Below are 19996 nucleotides of genomic sequence, written 5' to 3'. Positions count from 1 at the left end.
CGGCTGATGATGACGGACGTGCAACGCATCGCAAGCTGCGCTGTGGGACTTGTCAAACCGTGCCTGGCGGTGAGCTGCGCCGATTTGCGCCCTGTGCCGCGCGGAGGTGCCTTCACTCTTAAAACGGTTGGGTCTGCTCAAAAAATCGTGGATCCATGCGAAAAAGTTGATGAGATCGTTCCATCTGCCAGTCATTTGTCCTTTTGGTCCCACCTCGCTTGCAAAGTTGGGCTCGGGGTTTAACATGGCGACCTGTTCGCCTCACGCCGGCGCTGTTCTTGTTGCTAGCCCTTTGCTCTTTGCGTTGCGGCGCGCCTGCATTGCTTGAAGGGTGGAGATCACATGCCAAGTGGGGAGTTAGTACCTCTATGGCGTGCTGACGAGAGCGAGGTGTTTAGTCTGGTTGCGGGATGTAAATTTACGAGTGATTTGTTTCAACTATTTATTTCCGAATATTGTAGATTTTTGAAGAATTGCGTACATCATATTTACTCAGGGGAGCTAGCGCTGAGCAGAACAAATACAAATTCACAGACGCGGTGAGCTTCGCGGGATATGAAACCAAGAAAGCCATTATCGGAAGTCAGTCAGGGAATCACCAGCAACCTTTCTTCACACCACTTTTGTCCAAGTATTGGTACGAGTGTTCAATTCGCCGGTAAGCCATTAGATGAACAAAGCCCAATGAAATTCGAGAGGAAGCCGAGCTAAAGCCAAGAGGAAGTCAAATGAAATGGCGCGTGCTTCCACTTCGCCAGAATGAGTAAACGGCACTCGGGACCCAGCCTGGAAAATTGATGGGGAAACGTAACACTCACACAGTGTTACGAGCGTTGTGGCTCTCATGTGGTTAGTATGTGCCGCACTGAAGACGAACGTGACCTTTGCTGCGCATGGCCGTTATACTAAAGGAGGTGTTATAAAGCCGTGAAGTGAAGTGTCATTGGAGTTCGGGAGATTACTGACCCGCCCTTCGACCGCTGCCCCTCCCTCACATCGAAACCAAAACTTTGCTGACGAGCTCCTACGGGAAGAGCAAACGATTGGCAAAAACAACGCAGAAACTAGTAAGACGCCATGTGCAGCACTGTATGAACGAGGGGACGAAAGGTGCGAGTTTGATAATGTATGTACAGTAGATGATGACAAAGCGGAATTAGATAGCGCTGCGTACCGCTGGAAACCTATGCAGGATTGTCAAATCAATGAATACATAGGGATGCACACTATTCTAATGCGTACGACACGTGCGGAAGTTTGCGAAAGAGATTCATGCGCTTTTTGTTAAGAAGATGGCTGGCAAGTTATTTGATAATAGACGTGGACAGTTTTTCATCTGGGTCAGAGAAGATCGCCGCATTTTGAATGGTTGCGCCCACTGTGATTTTGGCCGAGCATGAGCGCAGGTTTTGTGGCGGTTGTTGGCCACAGTAAACTGGGCTTTATGCGTTGCAGTTCTTGAGCTTGAGGTTGTGTGTGTGTGCAATCCTTTTCTGTAAAGCAATGTCTCGGCTGGGAGCGACTTCAGGCTTATATCGATATAACAAGAATTGAGAACGGCTCGGCTTCCTGGTCCGTACAGCATAGGGATTACCCATCGACCAATTCGGGCGCGACTGGAAATCGGCACGTTTTCTGCACGTTCTCATTTGACGTCCCAGCTGTTGTGATTGTCGAAATCTGGCACTACTAAGTCTTTAAAACCGCCACAAAGCGGAGGAACCCATCGTCTGTGCAGTATTGCACGTGGTTCACTGCACGCTCTGACCCACGTATTTGCCAGCGTCGCTGCTCGTCATCTCGTCGTTGGGGAGATGGTGCTCTCGCATCGCTCCCCTGACGGCGCTTTGAGCTCGGGGCTCTGCTCCTCCCGCGTTGTCGCCTTTTATAAATTTTTAACTTCCGTGTGGGTCGAATGCGGGTGGAAATTCGGCGATACCATGATGATGCAAAAAGTCGTCCGCAGACATGGAGCGTGTACGTCAATAGCTCTTTAGTTCCAGAGTATAACTTGTAATGCGCTGCGGCTCTGGCCGCTGAAAACTGCGCGGCGCTCTGATCAATCGCGGCAAGGAGCTTCCCGAAACGTGACTGGCTGAGCCAAGCCGGTCTCGGACCGATCAGCACCGGGTGGCACGCCATGCGCCGTCCATAAGAGGTCCGCAAATCCCCACTGTGACGAGTGCTAGCCAGCTGGTCGATCGCGCGGCTCCTCCCGCTGGCGGGAGCGTGGCCACCGACGTGATCCACCGCCCCATACTGACCACTTCTTATTGCGTAGCGCTGCGATGCGATGTGAGGTGGAACGGAGCGGATCGGAACGGAACAGAACGGAACGGAACGGATCGGGACGGAACGGAAAGGATCGGAACAGAACAGAATAGAACAGAACGGAACGGAACGGAACGGAACAGATCAGAACGAAACGGAACGGGACAGAACGAAACGGAACGGAACGGAACGAAACGGAACGGAACAGAACGAAACGGAACGGAACAGAACGAAACGGAACGGAACAGAACGAAACGGAACAGAACGAAACGGAACGGAACGGAACGGAACGGAACGGAACGGAACGAAACGAAACGAAACGAAACGGACCGGAACAGAGCGAAACGGAACGGAACAGAGCGAAACGGAACGGAACAGAACGAAACGGAACAGGGATAAGGCAACTAAAATCACGTGCACTGTAACATAGCAACGCTCCGGCGCCGAGCCTTATCTAGTCAAGATAGCAAACAATGGCGGGTGGTAGTGAAAATGGCCGCTGAACGGCAACGGATGCACTCGTCCGGCGCATGCATCTGTTTGGACCGAGACAGCTACGGGTCACCGGTGTGTCGAACTGAGATCGCCGAGCTAGGCCCATGAGTGGGTTGGCACGTGGGGATTCCGGTGTCATCTAGAGTGAAGCGGTCTCGACGCGGCGTGAGGCGTTCGCGCGCGCTTTCAACCCTATGATTTCAGCCCGGTATTGCCCGCTTATTTAAGTTGAGCTGTAGACCGGTTGCGTTCTTGGCGTTGCAAGGTAGGACTGTGGCAGAACAACCATTCAAGCAGGTATCGTGCCGTGCGCAGTGCCGACGGCTTTACGCTGCATCTGTAAGTAACTCATCACAATACGTCACTGTCGTCCAGCGGCTGGAGTCCCGTGGACACTGGGCCTTCAGAGTCAGCCATCGATACTCACCCGAGTGCGGTCAAAGTGCAGGCCAGCCAGCAGCTGTGTGCGCTATGCTCCTTTCGCACGCCCGGCTGTGCGGACGTCCAAACTTGGTGCATTGGCCGTTGTTAGCCACGTGTGCATAGCCAGATATCCTATCTGTCCCCCACTTGCAATGCGGTGACGCCATTCGCCAGTGATTCAAGAGTAGCTTGCTCGTATTCTTTTGTATTCACTTAAGATGCAGCATCGCAATGTTCACGAATGCAAGAGAGTTGGGTGTTTTATTTATGCGACACAATCGCCCTTTTGGTGCATTGTGGCACGGATTTGAAGAAAAAAAATTGGCTACTGATAAGGTTCGTTCAGACTGAAAACTTTGCTCCAGACGCATCGCCCTTAAAATTGGTCCAATGAATCCCGATAATTAATGCGCTCAACTCGACCCACATGGATTCGAAACAAAATACGTGACCCGAAGATCGAGTTACTAAACGAAAGGACCACTTTAACTCCCACTTTTCCGTCCTTTGGTTGCCGAAAAAATTTACATAGGTGCCTACGGTGTACAATTAACCGTCATCAATATCTGTGCTACCGCAGATACAACCCCAGACGTAGATAACGCCTGAAATCCCCAAACATCTGCCACGACCACGGCATACACCACAACTACCAGCGGGACACACCGCTCATCCTTTGACGACCACAGCTGTCTGATTAGGTGGAGATAGCTGTACTGCGCAGTGACTGCATCCAGCGTGTCGTGCTCGACCGGCCTGTTTGGCCTCGATGTACCGGGGAAGCCACGTTGTTTCCCTGCGCTACGGTGAGGGAGACCTCGCCAGTTCAGCTCGGACGCAGGCAGATGCTATCCAAGACTGCCGGTCACTCTAGGTGATACCAAGCTCGCCGCCTGGCCCCCAGCGACCAGTTTTGTTGATCCTAGTGGGGCGGGCCATGTTCGGTCGGAGAACTCATTTTGTTCTGTTTAACTGTTTTTTCTGCGTTTTTAACTTATTTAGCACGATTCGCAACCACGCCTGAGGGTGTCTAAACACCACCTAACCCCCCATTTTTTAAAAAAGTATCTTGTTGAAACGCTGTCGAATCCGTCACATGCTGCGATCAAAACGATTCTTGACGACCCATTTCTGCATTTGGGAAAAACAAGGATTGAAAATTCATCGTCGCCCGGGTTATGTAATGAGCATCTTTACGAAGCCCCAACTACTGATCGCTGCTTGCACCCACATACACGGTCAATGGCACTCCTATGGGGGCCAAACACGTACCGTCCGGCGGATGCCCCCCCCCCCCCCTCCCCCCCCGTCGGCCACGTGTCGCATCACAACCAATCATCGCCACTGCACTGGCCGCGTCAGAGGCCGCTTGAACCGCGTGTTCGGCTCGGGAATCGGTCACACCGCTCAGGACTCCGCATCTGGGCACAATTTGCACGACAAACAGAAGCTGGCCGGAACAGGAGCATACAGACCACGCAAACAGTGTACATAAGTCAGTAAAAAGTGATAAAATGGGCAGGTAGGCGTACAAAAAATCTCCCTGATTCATTTATGGATCAGGTGGTGGTCGCCTCTGGCACATTGCGGTGGCATCGAAGGACCCACTGAAGAGTAAGACTGTTGCTCAGGTCAGGGGTGTTCTACAACTAATCACGAGGAAGTTTTAAAAACTTAACCCCACCTTGTTGCTGACTGGCGTCAGAGCTGAACGTAGCTATTGAGATCCAAGAATTGTGATAATCACGGTATTTACCCGCACCAACCTACCTACCTTCGCCCGGGCAAGCTGCACGACCAATTTTGAGCGTCACCGCACACCTCGAATCAGCCGTTGCGGCATCGTTTTCATTCGCACCCTCCGCGGCGCGTGCAACTATCGGAATGGTGACTAGAAACGTCGTGGCGCTACTCACCTTCAACAAAGCACATTAATGCATTAGCAATTACATCACAAAACATGCATCAGGTTCAAAAAGGCCGGGCGATAAGACCCGCACACATAATCATTTGCATGCTAACATCTATCACCACTCAGGTTTCACGCCCTGCTCCCCTCCCCTCAGGAAGCAGGGAAGCATTGAGACTTAACCAAACGCCCACTGAGTTTTCACACTCCGCCCTACCCGTAAATCTTACCTCCTTGTATCTAAAGCGGCCATTTTTCCTGCATAGTACGACTCACCGGGTCCCGACCCGTCCCATTTCCGCGAGGAACCTATTCCGAGCCGCCCACTGAGCACTACAACGCGCATGCAGGACGCAGCCAATATATAAACATGCATTGGACGACAGACCATCCATTAGATCAGAACGAATTGTTTGGACAGGCGGCGCCTCTGCTGCGTGCATTTTGAAAACCGTGATATTGATCATATGGATATACGAGTTTTACACCGACAGTTCTACAATGACCTATCAATTTGAGCGCATGCACTCACAATCATAATCATAGCCAACTCTGCACCTTACCCGCCTACATCCCTCGCACCGCTTCTGCCACTCGGCCTTGGAGTCACGCGCTCTCGACGTCACGTTTTGGGCACGTGATGCAGGGTGTTACGCTTGCTATATAGTTTTAGTGCTTATCCTGTTTTTAACTTACGTGATCAGGACAAAATCCAGAACCGCTTTCAAAACAACTATTTGGTGTAATAAAGTGACAGGAATGTCTTTTTCATGTCCAGTTTGTTCAGGAATCGAGGGCTGAGTAAAGCAGCTTAGTGTTCGTGCGCCTCCGCCATCTTGTCACATGACCTGAGTGTTTGGTCCCGTGACCACGAATCATCTGTTCCGGATGAGTTTGCGGTAGGTGTGATCGTGGTTGGTGCTGCCCTGCGCTGGCTGTAATCTTAAATTGCAATTAATGACGGGAGAGATAGTCAGATGAGCTACAAGGACTTGTGGTAAACAGGATGCATTTATGTAAGTTCCCTACCTTGCGTTCGTGCAGTGCTGTTGTGTACCGTTCCGTTTTTACACTATTCTCGTTAAGATAGGGCGGTCATTATGTGTTATTCTTTCAACATAGACTGGTAATTAGTTGTCTACCCGCCCATCTATCCCATACTTACCACTGTCTTGGGAGCATCATGTGTAGCGGGCAGAGTAAGAGCTTGTTAGGGCTTGCAAGATTGTTTGTAAAAAAACACCCATTAGGTAAACTTCTCCACCAATAAGTGAAAAGGGTACTAGTTAAAAATCATGTGAACTGCTCTCAAGATTTTACAGGCAAGCTTGTACCCCCATAACAAATTATGATTGAATGTTTGAACCATGGTGTGACATGGTGTTGCATACAGCATGGAATAGGTTCTCCATTCAGTAGCCAAGAAACTTTCAGAGTAGGATGTAGGTACCCAAAATGCCTGGGAAGTTACATGTACCACATGTATTGCCATGCCTCAAAGCTGACCTGCTTTTTAGTGCATTTTTCCATGAATGGTGGGGGCTATTTCACATTGTTTTCCACCCATCCATCCACTGTTTTTTGTAAAGCTGAGGCAGATCATGCTATGACTGAAACATCCTCAGGCACATGCACATCATGTGTATCTTCTCAAGTTAACAATGCTTGGACTGTGTTTGGGCTTGATACCTAGATAGGAAGTTATTGAGGTTTGCAGAACATATTTGTATTTGCTTTATGAACCCTGTTATGCAAAATGTTGATTTAAAATGTGTGGCATCAAACCAGCCATTCAAAAAATGTTGGCCATGAATGAGTTGTGATATGGTTCTGAATGCTCTGTGGTGTGAAGTCCTATTTTTGGAATGGGTTCTCTGATTAGTAGCCTCATGATGTTTTTCAGATTTTAGATCTGCCCGGAATGAATGAAGGTGTTGATGTCAAGGAGGTCATACCACAAAATTTGGCCATCGTTCAATACGGGTAGGTGGACATTCTTGACATTATTTGGCACTGTGATTGGTATTGAAGCAGAGGTTATGTTCTGATTTTAAATCTGCAATAAGTAGCATACTCATTAAAATATGTACCATGCGGTAGTCCAGATATCAGGGGGTGGCACAGCATCACCAATCATCAACAACAGCCTGTCTCCCTTTGTGCCGACAATGCCCTATCCAACAGGGATAAGGAGGACAACAATGGCCGTGATCCAGACAGTCCCATGCAGCTGCAGTACTTCAAGGCTGGAGGGGCACCTCCAGGTCAGTGGTTCTTGCATGGGTGCACCAGGGTAGGTTGGTTTGAGTCATGATGCTGGATACTCCTGCTTCAAATTCATATTTTTGTCATCATTAGTTATGTACTTGTGCACTCTGCTTGCTCCCTTGGTTTGCCTGGGCATAGCTCATCCAAGTAGGAAGTGTTAGGTGCTACAAGCCCTAATGTTCTGTTCAAGGGGATTTGTACATACAGTCCAGATGTTTTTGAATGTGTGATTTCTGATAGGTGAGCTTATTGTTATCAGTGCTTGTTATGTGAAACCTGAGTTCATGCTGTAAGATCTGATATTCCAGGCAAAATTGGAATTTGCTACTATGAGTAGTGTGGCGCACCCTACCATCTGACTTTTTCTGACTTTGCCGCCATCACTTGTTTTGGGCCATCTCAGTCAGGAACAATCAGTGGGCACATGTGGTGGCTCAAGCCCTCTTGACCCCCATCACAGCTGGACTGTGAGTGGGGTGGGCGCTCAAGCTGATTTAGCTGCTAGGACGGACAAAGCTGGCATTTTATCAGACATCAAATCACTTGGCCAGTGTGTCATTGTGCCATGAGACCCTTCCCACGTCCACGCGTCCCACCTCGGAGAGGTGCGGCACGTTCGCCCTGACGACGGCACCCCCGCAGCAGGCATGACGTACCGCGTGGTGCACATCAACACGACGTCGGGCGGCAGCGGCGAGGTGGTGCAGCAGGGCCTGGCGACGGGCGGCGGCGGCGGCACCACGCTGCTCACGGCGGCGGCCGGCGCCGGCGAGGTGGCCGACGGACAGATGGCCTACATTCCCTCCGGCTCGGCCGGCGACGGCCTGGCTGCGCTCAGCAGCACCGGCGCAGGTCAGCGGCGGGTCCTGTGCAGGTCCAGGGTAGGGGGTCCGGTGGAGGTCAGGAGAGTGTCTGGCGCAGGTCGGTGGCGGGCCCCGTGCAGGGGTCCGGTGGATGTCACGAGGGGATCTGGCGCCGCTCAGCGGTGGATCCCGTGCGTGCTGGGGGGGGGGGAGGGGTCCGGTGGGTGTCACGAGGGGATCTGGCGCCGCTCAGCGGTGGATCCCGTGCAGGGGTTTGGTGGATGTCATGAGGGGATCTGGCGCAGGTCAGCGGTGGATCCCGTGCAGGGTTGGTGGATGTCATGAGGGGATCTGGCGCAGGTCAGCGGTGGATCCCGTGCGGGCTGGGGGGGAGGGGCCCGGTGGGTGTCACGAGGGGATTTGGTGCGGCTCAGCGGTGGATCCTGCGCAGGCTGGGGGGCCCGGTGGATGTCATGAGGGGATCTGGCGCAGGTCAGCGGTGGATCCCGTGCAGGGGTTTGGTGGATGTCATGAGGGGATCTGGCGCAGGTCAGCGGTGGATCCCGTGCGGGTTGGGGTCCGGTGGAGGTCAGGAGGGGATGTGGCGGTGGTCAGTGGCGGTTGTAGCCGCGTGGTATGGCCTGGGGGGGGGGGGGATAGCAGTGCGTGGTGGCGCCACTACCATCATTTTCCCCATTGGATTTGGTGACGGGGCTCACCGCACGCGAACGCGGCTTAAAGCAGCCGCACGCCGAGTTTCCCGTTATCAGTAGGGCATCGCAGATTCCGCACAGCAGCATGGTTGCGGTCTGGTCGGCGCTGCAGTGCGCCGCGGTTTCGGTCTGGTCGGCGCTGCAGTGCGCCGCGGTTTCGGTCTGGTCGGCGCTGCAGTGCGCCGCGGCACGCCGCCTGGGCCGCCTCTTCCGCTGGATGCGGTTGCGGCGCTCGGCGATGGGGAGGGAGGGGGGGGGGGGGGGGGAGGGGAGACGCCGTTGGTGACTGCTGGCGCCGTCTGGGCGACGGATGGGAAAGCGTGACTTCTGGTTTGCGCTTCTGTCAAACCGTCTGGAGACACTTCCATTTAAACCGGTTTTCTGATGCGAAGATTTTAGTTCGTTAGCGTCGATTCGGCCATGTAAGTGCTTTTCGCAGCCGGCAATTATTGTTCTACCAACGGCGCTGCTGTGACGGTGCGATAGCCGCGATTGGATTGCGTGCATACGTGTGACTACTTTCCAAGCTGTGTTAAGGTTTTCTTCCCGTAACACCTCACTCCCCCCCCCCCCATCCCTCCCCCCGTCGCTAAATCAAGAGAGCCAGCTGGGTGACGATAGCGCCAGTGCTCCTGGTGACCGGCCCGCTGGGCAAGGCCGCAGTGTGCATTCCTGCAGCTGAACTTCGCTCGGCTGTTCCCGCGTTGTTGCCTCGTGGCCGAGCGGACCTGGGAGTGGGCGGCGGCCGAGAGGGCCTCACGGCTCAGTCATTATCCGGACGGTGTCCCGATCGACGTTCGACGACCGACGATGCCTCGACTGTAACACCAGGGACGGGTGCGACGCGAGACTGCTGGCCGGCGGTGCCGCGGCAGTCGGCCTGGCGCTGTGTGTGGTGTCATCGGCTCCGGCGGCACCCTGCGCCTGCGTGGCTGGCGCCGCCCGCTGCTCTGCCGCTGCCGGCCGGCTGTGACGCTGTCTGCACGACGGCTGCGGTCCTGATGTCACCAGTGACACCCGCCCCTGCCCGCGCTGTGCGTGTGTGTCACGCCGCCAGGCCGGCCCCTGCCCTCACACATCCGCCGTTCAGTCGCACAGCGGCCGCCGAGCGTCCGGCGCCACCTCGGCGTTCGTCTCACCGGCCGTTCGGCGCGCCCGTTGCAGGCGGCTTCTATGTGATAAGCGGGCCGCAGGACGTGGGCCTGGGAGGCGGACCGGCTCGCGGGCCCGGCCGCTGCGAGGTGCACAGGGACGACCGGCGGCGCGCCACGCACAACGAGGTGGAGCGGCGGCGGCGCGACAAGATCAACAGCTGGATCACGAAGCTGGGCAAGCTGCTGCCCGAGACCGGGGACCCCGGCAAGCAGAACCAGGTGTGCGGGGTGAGGTTGCAGATCTTCGGCGGCCGGGCCAGCGGGGTGTCGGGTCATGGCCTGGTCGAACAGACGGGCGAGCCAGGGGAGGTCAGAGATCACGCGGTGACCCGCGGGAGGTCGCGGGCTGTATAGATGGAAATTTGCGGGAGGGATCAGGTCGCACTGATCGGCGACCTGTTGGACGTCACGGAGAGCATAACGGGAGACCTCGGGGGGGGGGGGGGGTCACTGGTCACAGTGTTGTAATTTGATCAGCAGTCGCTCAGCTGTAGGACCTGGGGTAGGTTAAGGAGCACAAGGACGGGTGACCCAGTGAGATCACTGATCACGAAGGCGGGAACCAGAGAAGGAAGTAGTCACACAGATGGAGCCCACCCGGTCAGGCCGGCGTCAGACAGTTAGGAAGGGCCTAATAGATGAACGAGGCATGCTCGCTGTGGACTTTTATTTCGGCATAAATTCTCATGTTTGTTGGGGGTGTTTTAAGATAAACTTATTCCCGTTTGTTTTAATGCGTGCCTTTGGGCGGGATGCTCGTATTTTGCTGTGCACGTGAACGAGGGGCGTGCATACTACTTGTGCAAGTGAGACATAACTCCCCCGAAACAATTGGGCGCTGCATGACCTACAGCGGTCGATGCGCCCTAAAACCCCAAATCGCCATCATCATCCACCGAAACAATGCTTTTCGGAATGCCCGCGTGTCGCATGTCCGCTGAAAAATAACGTGTGGGACGCATGAGACCGAACTTGAGCACTTGGTCACCGCTCGCCGCCAGTCGGGCCACGGTGGGCACGTCGAGGTGCCTGGCCGATGCTGCGGCGTCGGATGTTTAGCTGGGGTGCTACGGCCGGTCATTGTTTGTGCAGCCGTGGGCTTAAGGAATGGCAAGTGTATACTTCGCACGTCGTCGAATGCTTACGTGACCTCAGTGCGGGTGCTCCGAGCTTGGTGTATTTCGCTGGGTGACGCTCGCGGTTTGGGTGTCAAAAGCGCTCCCCTCCGACGCACCGTCAGGTGGTTAGCGTTGTTCTCCAGTTATGAGCTGGAGCTTCGATTGTCTGAGTGTCTGGAGTGTCTGGAGCGTCTGAGACCGTCCGCCTGACGCGCACTCTCCGGTTCCAGAGCAAAGGCGCCGTGTTGTCGCAGGCGTGCGACTACGTGCAGGACACGCGCGGCATGCAGCAGAAGTACATGGAGCTGGTGCGCGACAACGAGAAGCTGCTGGAGGACATCAAGATGCTCAAGCAGAGTAACGAGGCGCTGGTGACGGCCAACCAGCTGCTCAAGGCGCACCTCAAGAGTCAGGGCGCCGTCATACTGGAGACGGACCACCAGCCGGGCGGCGGCCACTGACGGCCGGCCGACCGGCGCGTCTGCTGTCGGCCGCGCCGGGCGGAGTCGGCGCCCGAGGCGGCCACGCCGCCACCGCCCGCCGCCGCCCGCCGCCGCGGCGAGGCCTCGGGTGGCTGGTGACGCGCCGTACGGGTCTGGGGACCGACAGCGCTCGGACCGAGCGGCCACTGGCTGTGGTCCGGCGACCGGGGTCGCCGCTGGTGGTGACCGCTGTGACGGCGGCCGGCGATCGGTGCCGCCATGCATTACGAATGGACTGTGCTTATACAAGGGTGCGATACAATTCATTTAGTTCATCCATATTGGCCGAGCGGTAGTGACTAGCGATTCTCAAGTGTAACTTGAGGATGGAGTGTGCGTGTGCCTGTGGCATGCTAACGCAATACACGAACCTTCGAATTGCGGAGTGTTGCACGACGTGAGCACAGACATCGTACGCGTTGGCTGTCGGCCCACCGCGGCGCCGTAGCTGGCCAGTCGGTGGGTCACGTGATCTGGATCGATGCCAGGGGCTGGCGGGGCGGGGTGGTGAGAGCCAGCGGTGGTGACCCAGTGTTTACGCTGCCACTGGTGGCGACCGCGGTGCCACCGGGGCTTGAGCCGGTTTAAACCGGTTCGATCTCTGCGCGTCCACCCGCGGCCTCCGGTGGACGGCCAAGGCCGCCCATCGCCGCGTCCAGTACCGTGGCCTGTTCTGTCCCGCGCGGCTCGCGACGCCTCGGACGCCCGTCAGTCGCAGCGCGTGCGAGGCGGCGGCCGCGTGACCCGAGTGACCCGCGCTGGGCGCGATGTTCGCGGCCGCGAGAACCGCAGCGGTGCGTGGGCTGACCCGGCCGCGCCGGCAGCTGCAGCTGGTCCGGCGGCGGCAGCTGCAGACGGCGCCGGCCGCCCAACTGGCGGACCCGCCGACGCTGGACTTCCACGACCCCAAGCAGGTGTTCGATAGCAAGTCGATGCCGGAGCTGGTGCGCGCCCTGGCCGTGCTCAAGCTCTGCTCGCTGGACTGGTTCGTCGACAACTCACTGGCGGTACGTGGCGAGTGGTTTGGCGCGCGTGACCGCCTGAGGCGAAAACTTCTGGCGTGCATACAGGCACGTGCGGAGCCACGTAGATCACGTGCTCTCGTGTGACCTGAGCGTCTTAATGACTCCAGAAATCTAACGCGATGAATGATGCATTACCATGTTCGGATGCACAAGAGCTGCCTTGTCTATGGCGTATGCCTTTATAAGAAGCGGTTCACTCCAATATTGGTCACATTGCAATTGCACTGGTTGCGCTGCAAAAGAGCAGGCTTCAGCTGCTTATGGACAGTGGCCTAGCCCGGATTTAACCCAGGAGGCAGTCAAACCGGAATTCAGGGCCCTTTTAGCCAAGGGGCTCCTTATTCGTCGCTATAGGGGTTCTGTTTCTTTCATTCGGAGGATGTTTTTAGGCTCAACGTCCCATTATGATTGTCTCCTAATTTTAATGACTTGAGAACCACCTCGGGCGGTTCAACCTGCAAAAAGAAGCGGGGCCTCCGGACTTCAGAGATCCCGCCACCCCACCTCTAGGGGGGCATAGCCCCAAAAGCTCCCCTTGGCTGCCCACTGCATACGGATGTCCTGAAAATGAATGCCCAACTTCAGACGGAAGAAGACAACTAGACAAAGTGGCTTGCACCGTGTTGACGCATTCTTTCGCATGCATACAGCCTTCAGATGAAAGAGCGAAGACAGTCAAAGACAGGCTGACGGAAGACGCCACCCACGTTAGCACGTGAGAGCTCCTACGTGCTTGCGGTGCGCAGATTATACCCCTCCTCGCTTCCATGCGCCTCGGCCGGCAGCCCAGCCCGTCCCTGTCTGTATCAGCCATGCGCCTGTCGGTATTCCTTACGCCACGGTCAGGTTGTATCCTTGCCTGGTGGGAGTGGTGCGTTGAGTGCTGTTTTTACCGGTCGTGCTGGCGGTTAGTGCTAATTTCAGTCCAGCTCGACTGACCCGCAACGTTTGTCCTGCGCTGGTGTGTGCGGCGAGTTCGCATGTTGGCGCATTCCTGAAGCAGGAGCGTAAACCTGCTGTCCAAAGGTAAAACCCTTATGTTCATTTCTGGTCATTTTGCGTTTTTGTATGTCATCTGACTCGTCTGCTCATGCTGAATTCGGGTATTTTAACCAATAGTTGAAATTTTCACAAACTTTTAGCTAAAAGGAAGGCTAAAAGTTTGTGAAACCCTCAACTGATGGTTTAAATAACCGCATTCGGCGTGAATAGACGAATCAAACACTAAAACACGCAAAATGGCCAGAAATCAACATATGGGATTCTACCTTTACACGGCAGAAATACTCATACAGGCTCAACTGCACATGGATTGAAAACGCAGCGCCCCGACCAGGGGATGCGTTCTGGGTTTGATGCGGAGATTCAGGACCATGGGCATGGGCTCGATCTTCCCAGAGTCGGCAGGCGATCGTCTCGGTCCAAGGACAACATCGATTTGGTCAAGATCTCTGCGGCGGTTTACCACAAGACTCATGTCGTCGACGTGCTCAGGAGCTTCGAATGTCGAAGATGACAGATCAGAGCATTTTGAAGGGAGACCTCAGCCCCTCTGCATACAACCCACGCATTCAGAATGCCCCGGACGGGAATGTCAGGGTGGTAAAGACCAAAATGTGTGACTGACTCGACAATAAGAACAGCGAAGAGTGAACAAATCAACCACGCCTGCTTTCTCAGCGCTCACCCAGCGAATCAGGCTTTCAAGAGAAAACTGAAGGGATTGCAAGACCTGAACGCAGTTGCGTAGGTGGCTAAACAACCATCACCAAGAAAAGCTGCCAACGTCCACTGAAAATTTGTCAACAGACAAAACATTTCCAACAACAAAAATTTTCAAGACGTACCAGCAACACCGGAGCGCATGCCAAGGGAAAATGATAGCCGTGTTTTCTCTGTGTCTGGTCTGGATCTCCCAGTTGATATCCTTCGTCTGGTCTCGTTTTCGTTAAGTATAGTGACGACCGTATAAACCTCTAATGTTTTATGATGGCAGCGAGGAGTCTTACGGCCGTCGGTCATGAATGCCAGCTGTTTGGTGGGACTTTGGAAATGCATCTTTACTTTTAAATCACACTGTCAAAGTGAAGTTACTAAGACCTAGCGCTTATTTAGTCTATTTGCCAGATGTAATCGCCGTCAAGAAAAGTTAATCTTAAATTAACCGCAGGTACTCAAAATGTCGTTAAAAGGAATGGCAGTCCGTGTGCCCACTAGATCACTGACATATCCACCCTTCAGACCGCGTTGTCCATCGTGCCTCCGACCGCATGTGATCTGAGCGTCCGTGCCGTCACCCCTGGCCACCAGCGCGCCTGGCAGCAGGGCTGCGGCGTGGGCGGCCCGCTCTTACCGGCCCCGCCTGCCGGCCCAGATCCTGCGGCGGAGCGAGCGCCTGCTGGGGGAGCGACTTCTTCACAGGCTGATCAGCCCGCTCTACAGCCAATTCGTGCCCGGCACCAACGAGCGTGACCTGGCTGACGTGGCCGCCCAGCTGCGACGGTCCGGCGTGCGGCTCGTGTTCGCCCACATGCTCGAGGACGACATCGGCGAGGGCCAGACGCTGTGAGTGGCGGCGCTCCGTGACAGAGTCATCTCGCGGTGTAGCTTGGTACTGATGGTTGTAGCCGCTCCGCTTCGTGGCGCTGGTACGTACTCGTGTCGTTGGGGCTTCACGACGCACTCAGCTGCTGAGGCTGTACTCAACACGCGCGCATTGTCCATGTTTGGTGACCGAGCAAGTACAGCTTCCGTGCTGATCGGCTGGTGTGAAGCTTATCATTCCCCGTTGTCTTTTAACTATGGCTGAATGAAGTGGGCAGCCATCTAATGGAATACGCGGCACACGGCAGCACGAACAAAGTAATGTGGCCGTTGTGTCGGGTGGGAGGGGGGGGGGGGGAATTCTGAGGCTTTCACCGACAATTCCTGTGCTGGATTGAGGTGAGAATGGCACTAGGCCTTCCATTGACCCTTTGAATCCCGAAACCCATAAGTCATTAGCATTCAGGCGTTGCATGGGGTTGATAAGAGGAAAACTGCCCACGCCCCCATCCTATCAAGTGGGACACCCTGATTTTACTGCAGATCAGAGCGATTTCTCACGTGTGGTGCAGGCTGTCCATTTACCGCGCAGTGCATGTAGGGGACGGACCGACGAATGACATGGAATGGGGAACAAGTGAGACCTTCCTCCTCAAGCTGTGCCAGACGTTACGCTGGTGTCGCTCGCTCAGCGCCGCCCGCCTGCTGCCGTGGTACTCTTCAGTGGCAATGCTCGCCACGCCAGCCAGCCGATCAAGGAGCTGAAACACGCGTTCAGGCGAGCATCCTTCGAGTATTATTTTTCATATTATTGTCAATGTAACAAGTGTGGGGAAAATACCTAGGATTTGATATCATCCCAGCTTACACGGGTGTCGATTTGTATTATTTTGTGAGGTCCCCCCCCCCACCAATGCTGTTTTGGGCCCCCACCATATTTTTGGGTGGCATATTACCCAAAAAAAATGTAGGAAAGGATCGGCCATTAACCAAAGACCATTTCTTTGATCCTTACTCGTAGTGGCATTGTCATGGAGTAAGCAGGTGGGAAACTTGAAGCCGCAACCTCAACGTGATGTCCTCAATCGAGGATCAGCTTTAGAAATTGGTGTGAACCATTTGTAGTTTGGCTTTTTGTCCATCAAATGTAAGCCCAGGCGCTTTTTTGCTGTAACTAAGCATGATATTGACGCCACTTATTGACTGTTGTAAGATCTCGTAAGACAAAAACATTGGGTTGCATTTCTACTTTGATGTTGGCGCAGCGTCCATACTTCAGATTATGGGTCCAGTTCAGTTACAAGGCGAGAAACTGTACAGGAAACGACATTCTGCCTAGAAAGATTTTTGAACAGCCTCCGTGCTGAACACACCCTTTTGATAGCACTTTAACCTACCATCCCATTTTTGCATTATGCCTTCAACAGATCCAGTTAATATCAATCTCTTATCCAAATAGCATGAAAGGCCTTAACGGTGTCATGCGGCTACAAGACTATCGGCCGCTCTAGCTGACGTACACCACTGTTACAGCAAATTCATCCTCACTGTCGTGTTTGCAGCGCATTTCTAGGCTTCTGTTTCAAGCAGTTTGCTTTTAGCTTCATCCCACGCAGATATTGATCATTGTGAGTTGTTCATGATGAGTTATTGAACACAACTGAGTATTTTTGAGCATTGTTGATAAAGATTATGTTGTTATCATTGTTAATACCATGACAAAGTTGAACAACGAAATGTGGCACATCGCCAAATTCAGACTGACATTTTCACGTACTGCTCCGATCCACGCAAAACCGTAACATAACACGCGCTTGCGTGGGGTTCAGAGGTTGTACCAGAAGGTTGTTCTAGAATTATTTCCAAAGCACGCAGTAAAGCCGCGCCAAATTTTGGCGTGCCTATAGGTAATTAAATAGCAGATTTTTGTCTTCCCCTAGCAACGGCTACTTCCAGTTCTTTTCCTTCGTGCGTCCGCTTGTTTTGTATGTGCCCGCTCACTGATTCTTCTGCTGGACATAGTCTATCTTTTGTCTCTCCACAGTAATGGTACCCGTTGAATTTTCCAAACCACGGCAATATTGGCTATTGTGAGCCGGTCATGCTCAGTTTGGTAGCCCGCGCACTCGATGCCGCATTGTTATCGTGGGCCGCGCTGGAGCGTTCTCGAGACAGCCCGTTCGAGTGCAAATGTCGCCTGGCAACACCACTCGGCGTATTATATAAGCTGACGCGCACTGCGCATGAGCAGACGAGGTCCGTGCCACGACAGGGCCGGGTTTCGTACTCGTTTGTTACAACACGAGCGAGCCTGGCTATTGTTGTGGCCTAAATACAAGTGACCCTTCTCTCTGTTGGATGGATTGTAAGAAGAAGAACGTGGAACCTAACGTGAAGCGTTACATCCTCCCCCTAATCGCAGAGACACTGCCATAGGACCTTAAACACAGCATCGGCTAAGCGATCCGCTGCCCCATGAGCACCTTCGTTAAGGTTTCCAATGACTTAATATGTGATGAGCTGAGGTGCAGCTGGCTCCAAACTTGTGGCTGTCTCCCAGTGGTTTGGATTTCGATTCCTGAATGGACAGAAACCTTCTTAAATGCGGTAAAATTGATTTCCCTGAACGTAGTGTAGTGAGTAGCAGTGAGCCCGGTCACTGTGAGCCGGTCACTGTAGTGAGCCCGGTCACTGATAAGTCGATGTAAATATTAAATCCCATGAATTTGTGTATGAATATATAGTCGCGTTCTGACGAAAGATAGGAAACCGGATTTGTCTGAATACAAATGTCTTCCTTTGACTTCCAAAAAACTGCAGATTCTCAGCTCAAATTCTGACACACGCATGATACCTTCCATGCGCAATAGCTTGAAGACTTTATGTGCCCCGTCTGAAACGGCAATGCGAATACATTGTCAATGGTCTGTAGGAAACCCATCATCAAGGTGTCATTGCCTAATCTAGATCCTGGACCCGTAGTAACGTCATTGATTCGAAAGAAAGCCGCTGTAGTATAAAGTCGCATCTTGGAATGAAATCAGAGTAGACGAAAATTATGCGTTGCCTATCGTTTGCGGTCCACGAAGCAACTTGTCACGCATTGTTAGCCTGCGTCGGAATCGATCCCACCAGAGTCAATTCGAGTCGGAATAGATTCTGCGGACTCCGAATCGATCTGACCCGTCACTTATTTCTCCAACATTCATGGATGGCACGGCGTAATGGCTGACGACCTCTTAGCGACCCTGCGTCCACACGTGGCGACACATGTTGTCAGTTCGCTTCAAAATGTCTTAACCCGCTACATACCCGATTGTTGCTGGCAGTGACAGGCGTGACCGACTTTCAACGTTAGAGGCGCTTTCGAGTATTTACAATGACCTGCGGTCTGCCTTACGCCCAAACCTGACCAAGTTCCCAAGTTCTGCACTTGCCTGCCTCCAACTAACCCCTTGGGCTGGCACAATTACCACCGCGTTTGAAAGCCACATCGACTCCGCGCGTCTCCAAGCCAGCATACCTACCACGCTCCCTCCATGCCAGGCTGGTCATCAACCCCTCGCTCCGATCTGAACCCCGTGCTATCACGGCGTCTGGCGGCACTACCGGCGGCGCTCCACAGCACCGGCCCCGGTCCTGCGGCGGGCCGCGGCCGCCCCCGTCCCGGAAGCGGTCCGCTGACCCCTGTCGGGGCGCCCGCCCGACAAACGGGACGGACGGCAATCCGTTCATCTCCGGTCCGGGTCGTGACCCGTCCGCCGGGGGAATGGGTGTTTTACCCGGCGGTGTATCCAGGTCGCGTTATGCGCGGTCTTCGGGACGTGTTTGCGTGGCGCACGGGCCAGGGGAGGGTCGGGAGGACCCCTGGAGCGCGCCAGTCAGCAGTCGCCGCTGACGGGGTGAGAGCCGGCTGGGACCGCTGGAGCACTGCGTGTGGCTGCTATGACCGCCGTGAGCTTTGCGCTGTCATTCATTCATCCATTCATTCATTCGTCCGTACATTGATTCATTTTCATTTTTGGAGGTTCACCGGTATGGGAATGGAGAATGTTAGAAAAGCTGACGTAACAAAGCGGTCAAAAGAACCAGGATCTTCCAATAAACAACTAGCAGACGAAGACCCTTTTAACAGACGTTGGTGTGAAGACGCAGCCAAATGGGAGGGGGGAGGGGGCAAAGGGACCGTACCTCTTGAGTAGTTGGGGCTGCATGTCCCTCCAGGCACTCGAAGAGTGCCCAAATTGATAACTGATGGATTCCATCTCGAAGACACGAGATTGAATAATATTGTAACACCTCTACGAGGTTTTCTCGGGCAACTGGAGTTCATGGTCCGGCAAATGTTTACTTGTCCCTGTGAAAAAGGGGCCAAACAAGATGAAGAAAGCAAATCTGCGTGCGACGTAGGGATGTCAAGCCCCCCCCCCCCCCCGGCTTTAGGGCATCTCCAAATATGTCCCCTTCACGAAATCCTGCTAACATTCCTGGTTGGACACACCAGGCTGAGAATGCTGATAGTGTGTGTCCTTTTTCATGGTGTGCCAGGTGCATGAACAGATACGCGTCGTTACTCCTGTTCGTTGACAGCCCCTGTAGGTAGCGCTCCTTGCGGAAACTGATGGGACGGGAGCGCACTGCGCCCGTGTCATGCATCTGTGACAACTGGTGAGTGACAACCGAGAACTGACAACTGACAAGTGACCAGCTGTCGCCGGTCGCAGGGCCTCGTTCCTGGACGCCAACCTAGCCACCACGCTGCGCCAGTTCGGCATGGTGCCACGCATCATG

At 54.2% G+C, this 19996-nt stretch overlaps 2 protein-coding genes across 7 annotated transcripts in view; both read left to right on the top strand.

Annotated features, from left to right (window-relative positions):
• Positions 1 to 5879: 5879 nt before the first annotated feature.
• On the top strand, positions 5880 to 12015 carry LOC119106869 (upstream stimulatory factor 2). 6 transcript variants are annotated; one of them, XM_037230213.1, is made up of 6 exons: positions 5880 to 5997; positions 7002 to 7081; positions 7283 to 7362; positions 8009 to 8218; positions 10047 to 10264; positions 11385 to 12015. In XM_037230213.1, the coding sequence occupies exons 2-6, from the start codon at positions 7020 to 7022 to the stop codon at positions 11613 to 11615; spliced, it is 801 nt and encodes a 266-aa protein (XP_037086108.1). In that variant the 5' UTR covers positions 5880 to 5997; positions 7002 to 7019; the 3' UTR covers positions 11616 to 12015. The 6 variants fall into 6 exon arrangements, with proteins under 6 accessions (XP_037086108.1, XP_037086115.1, XP_037086125.1 ...); XM_037230220.1 differs by lacking the exon at positions 5880 to 5997 and adding an exon at positions 6005 to 6114 and having other exon boundaries at positions 8012 to 8218; XM_037230230.1 differs by lacking the exon at positions 5880 to 5997 and adding an exon at positions 6005 to 6114 and having other exon boundaries at positions 10047 to 10255.
• A 295-nt stretch (positions 12016 to 12310) lies between these two features.
• LOC119101007 (proline dehydrogenase 1, mitochondrial-like) overlaps positions 12311 to 19996 on the top strand; it is a 7812-nt gene continuing 126 nt past the window's right edge. Inside the window, exons 1-3 of the mRNA XM_037224249.1 lie at positions 12311 to 12643; positions 15036 to 15226; positions 19930 to 19988. Coding sequence (XP_037080144.1) covers positions 12404 to 12643; positions 15036 to 15226; positions 19930 to 19988 — 490 coding nt within the window. The 5' untranslated portion in view covers positions 12311 to 12403. The remainder of the gene's footprint in view (positions 12644 to 15035; positions 15227 to 19929; positions 19989 to 19996) is intronic.

Source organism: Pollicipes pollicipes, unplaced genomic scaffold (assembly GCF_011947565.3).
Source record: "Pollicipes pollicipes isolate AB1234 unplaced genomic scaffold, Ppol_2.1 Scaffold_2555;HRSCAF=2994_pilon_pilon_pilon, whole genome shotgun sequence".
Lineage (NCBI taxonomy): Eukaryota > Metazoa > Arthropoda > Thecostraca > Pollicipedomorpha > Pollicipedidae > Pollicipes > Pollicipes pollicipes.
This window is presented reverse-complemented; position numbering and strand designations above follow the sequence as displayed.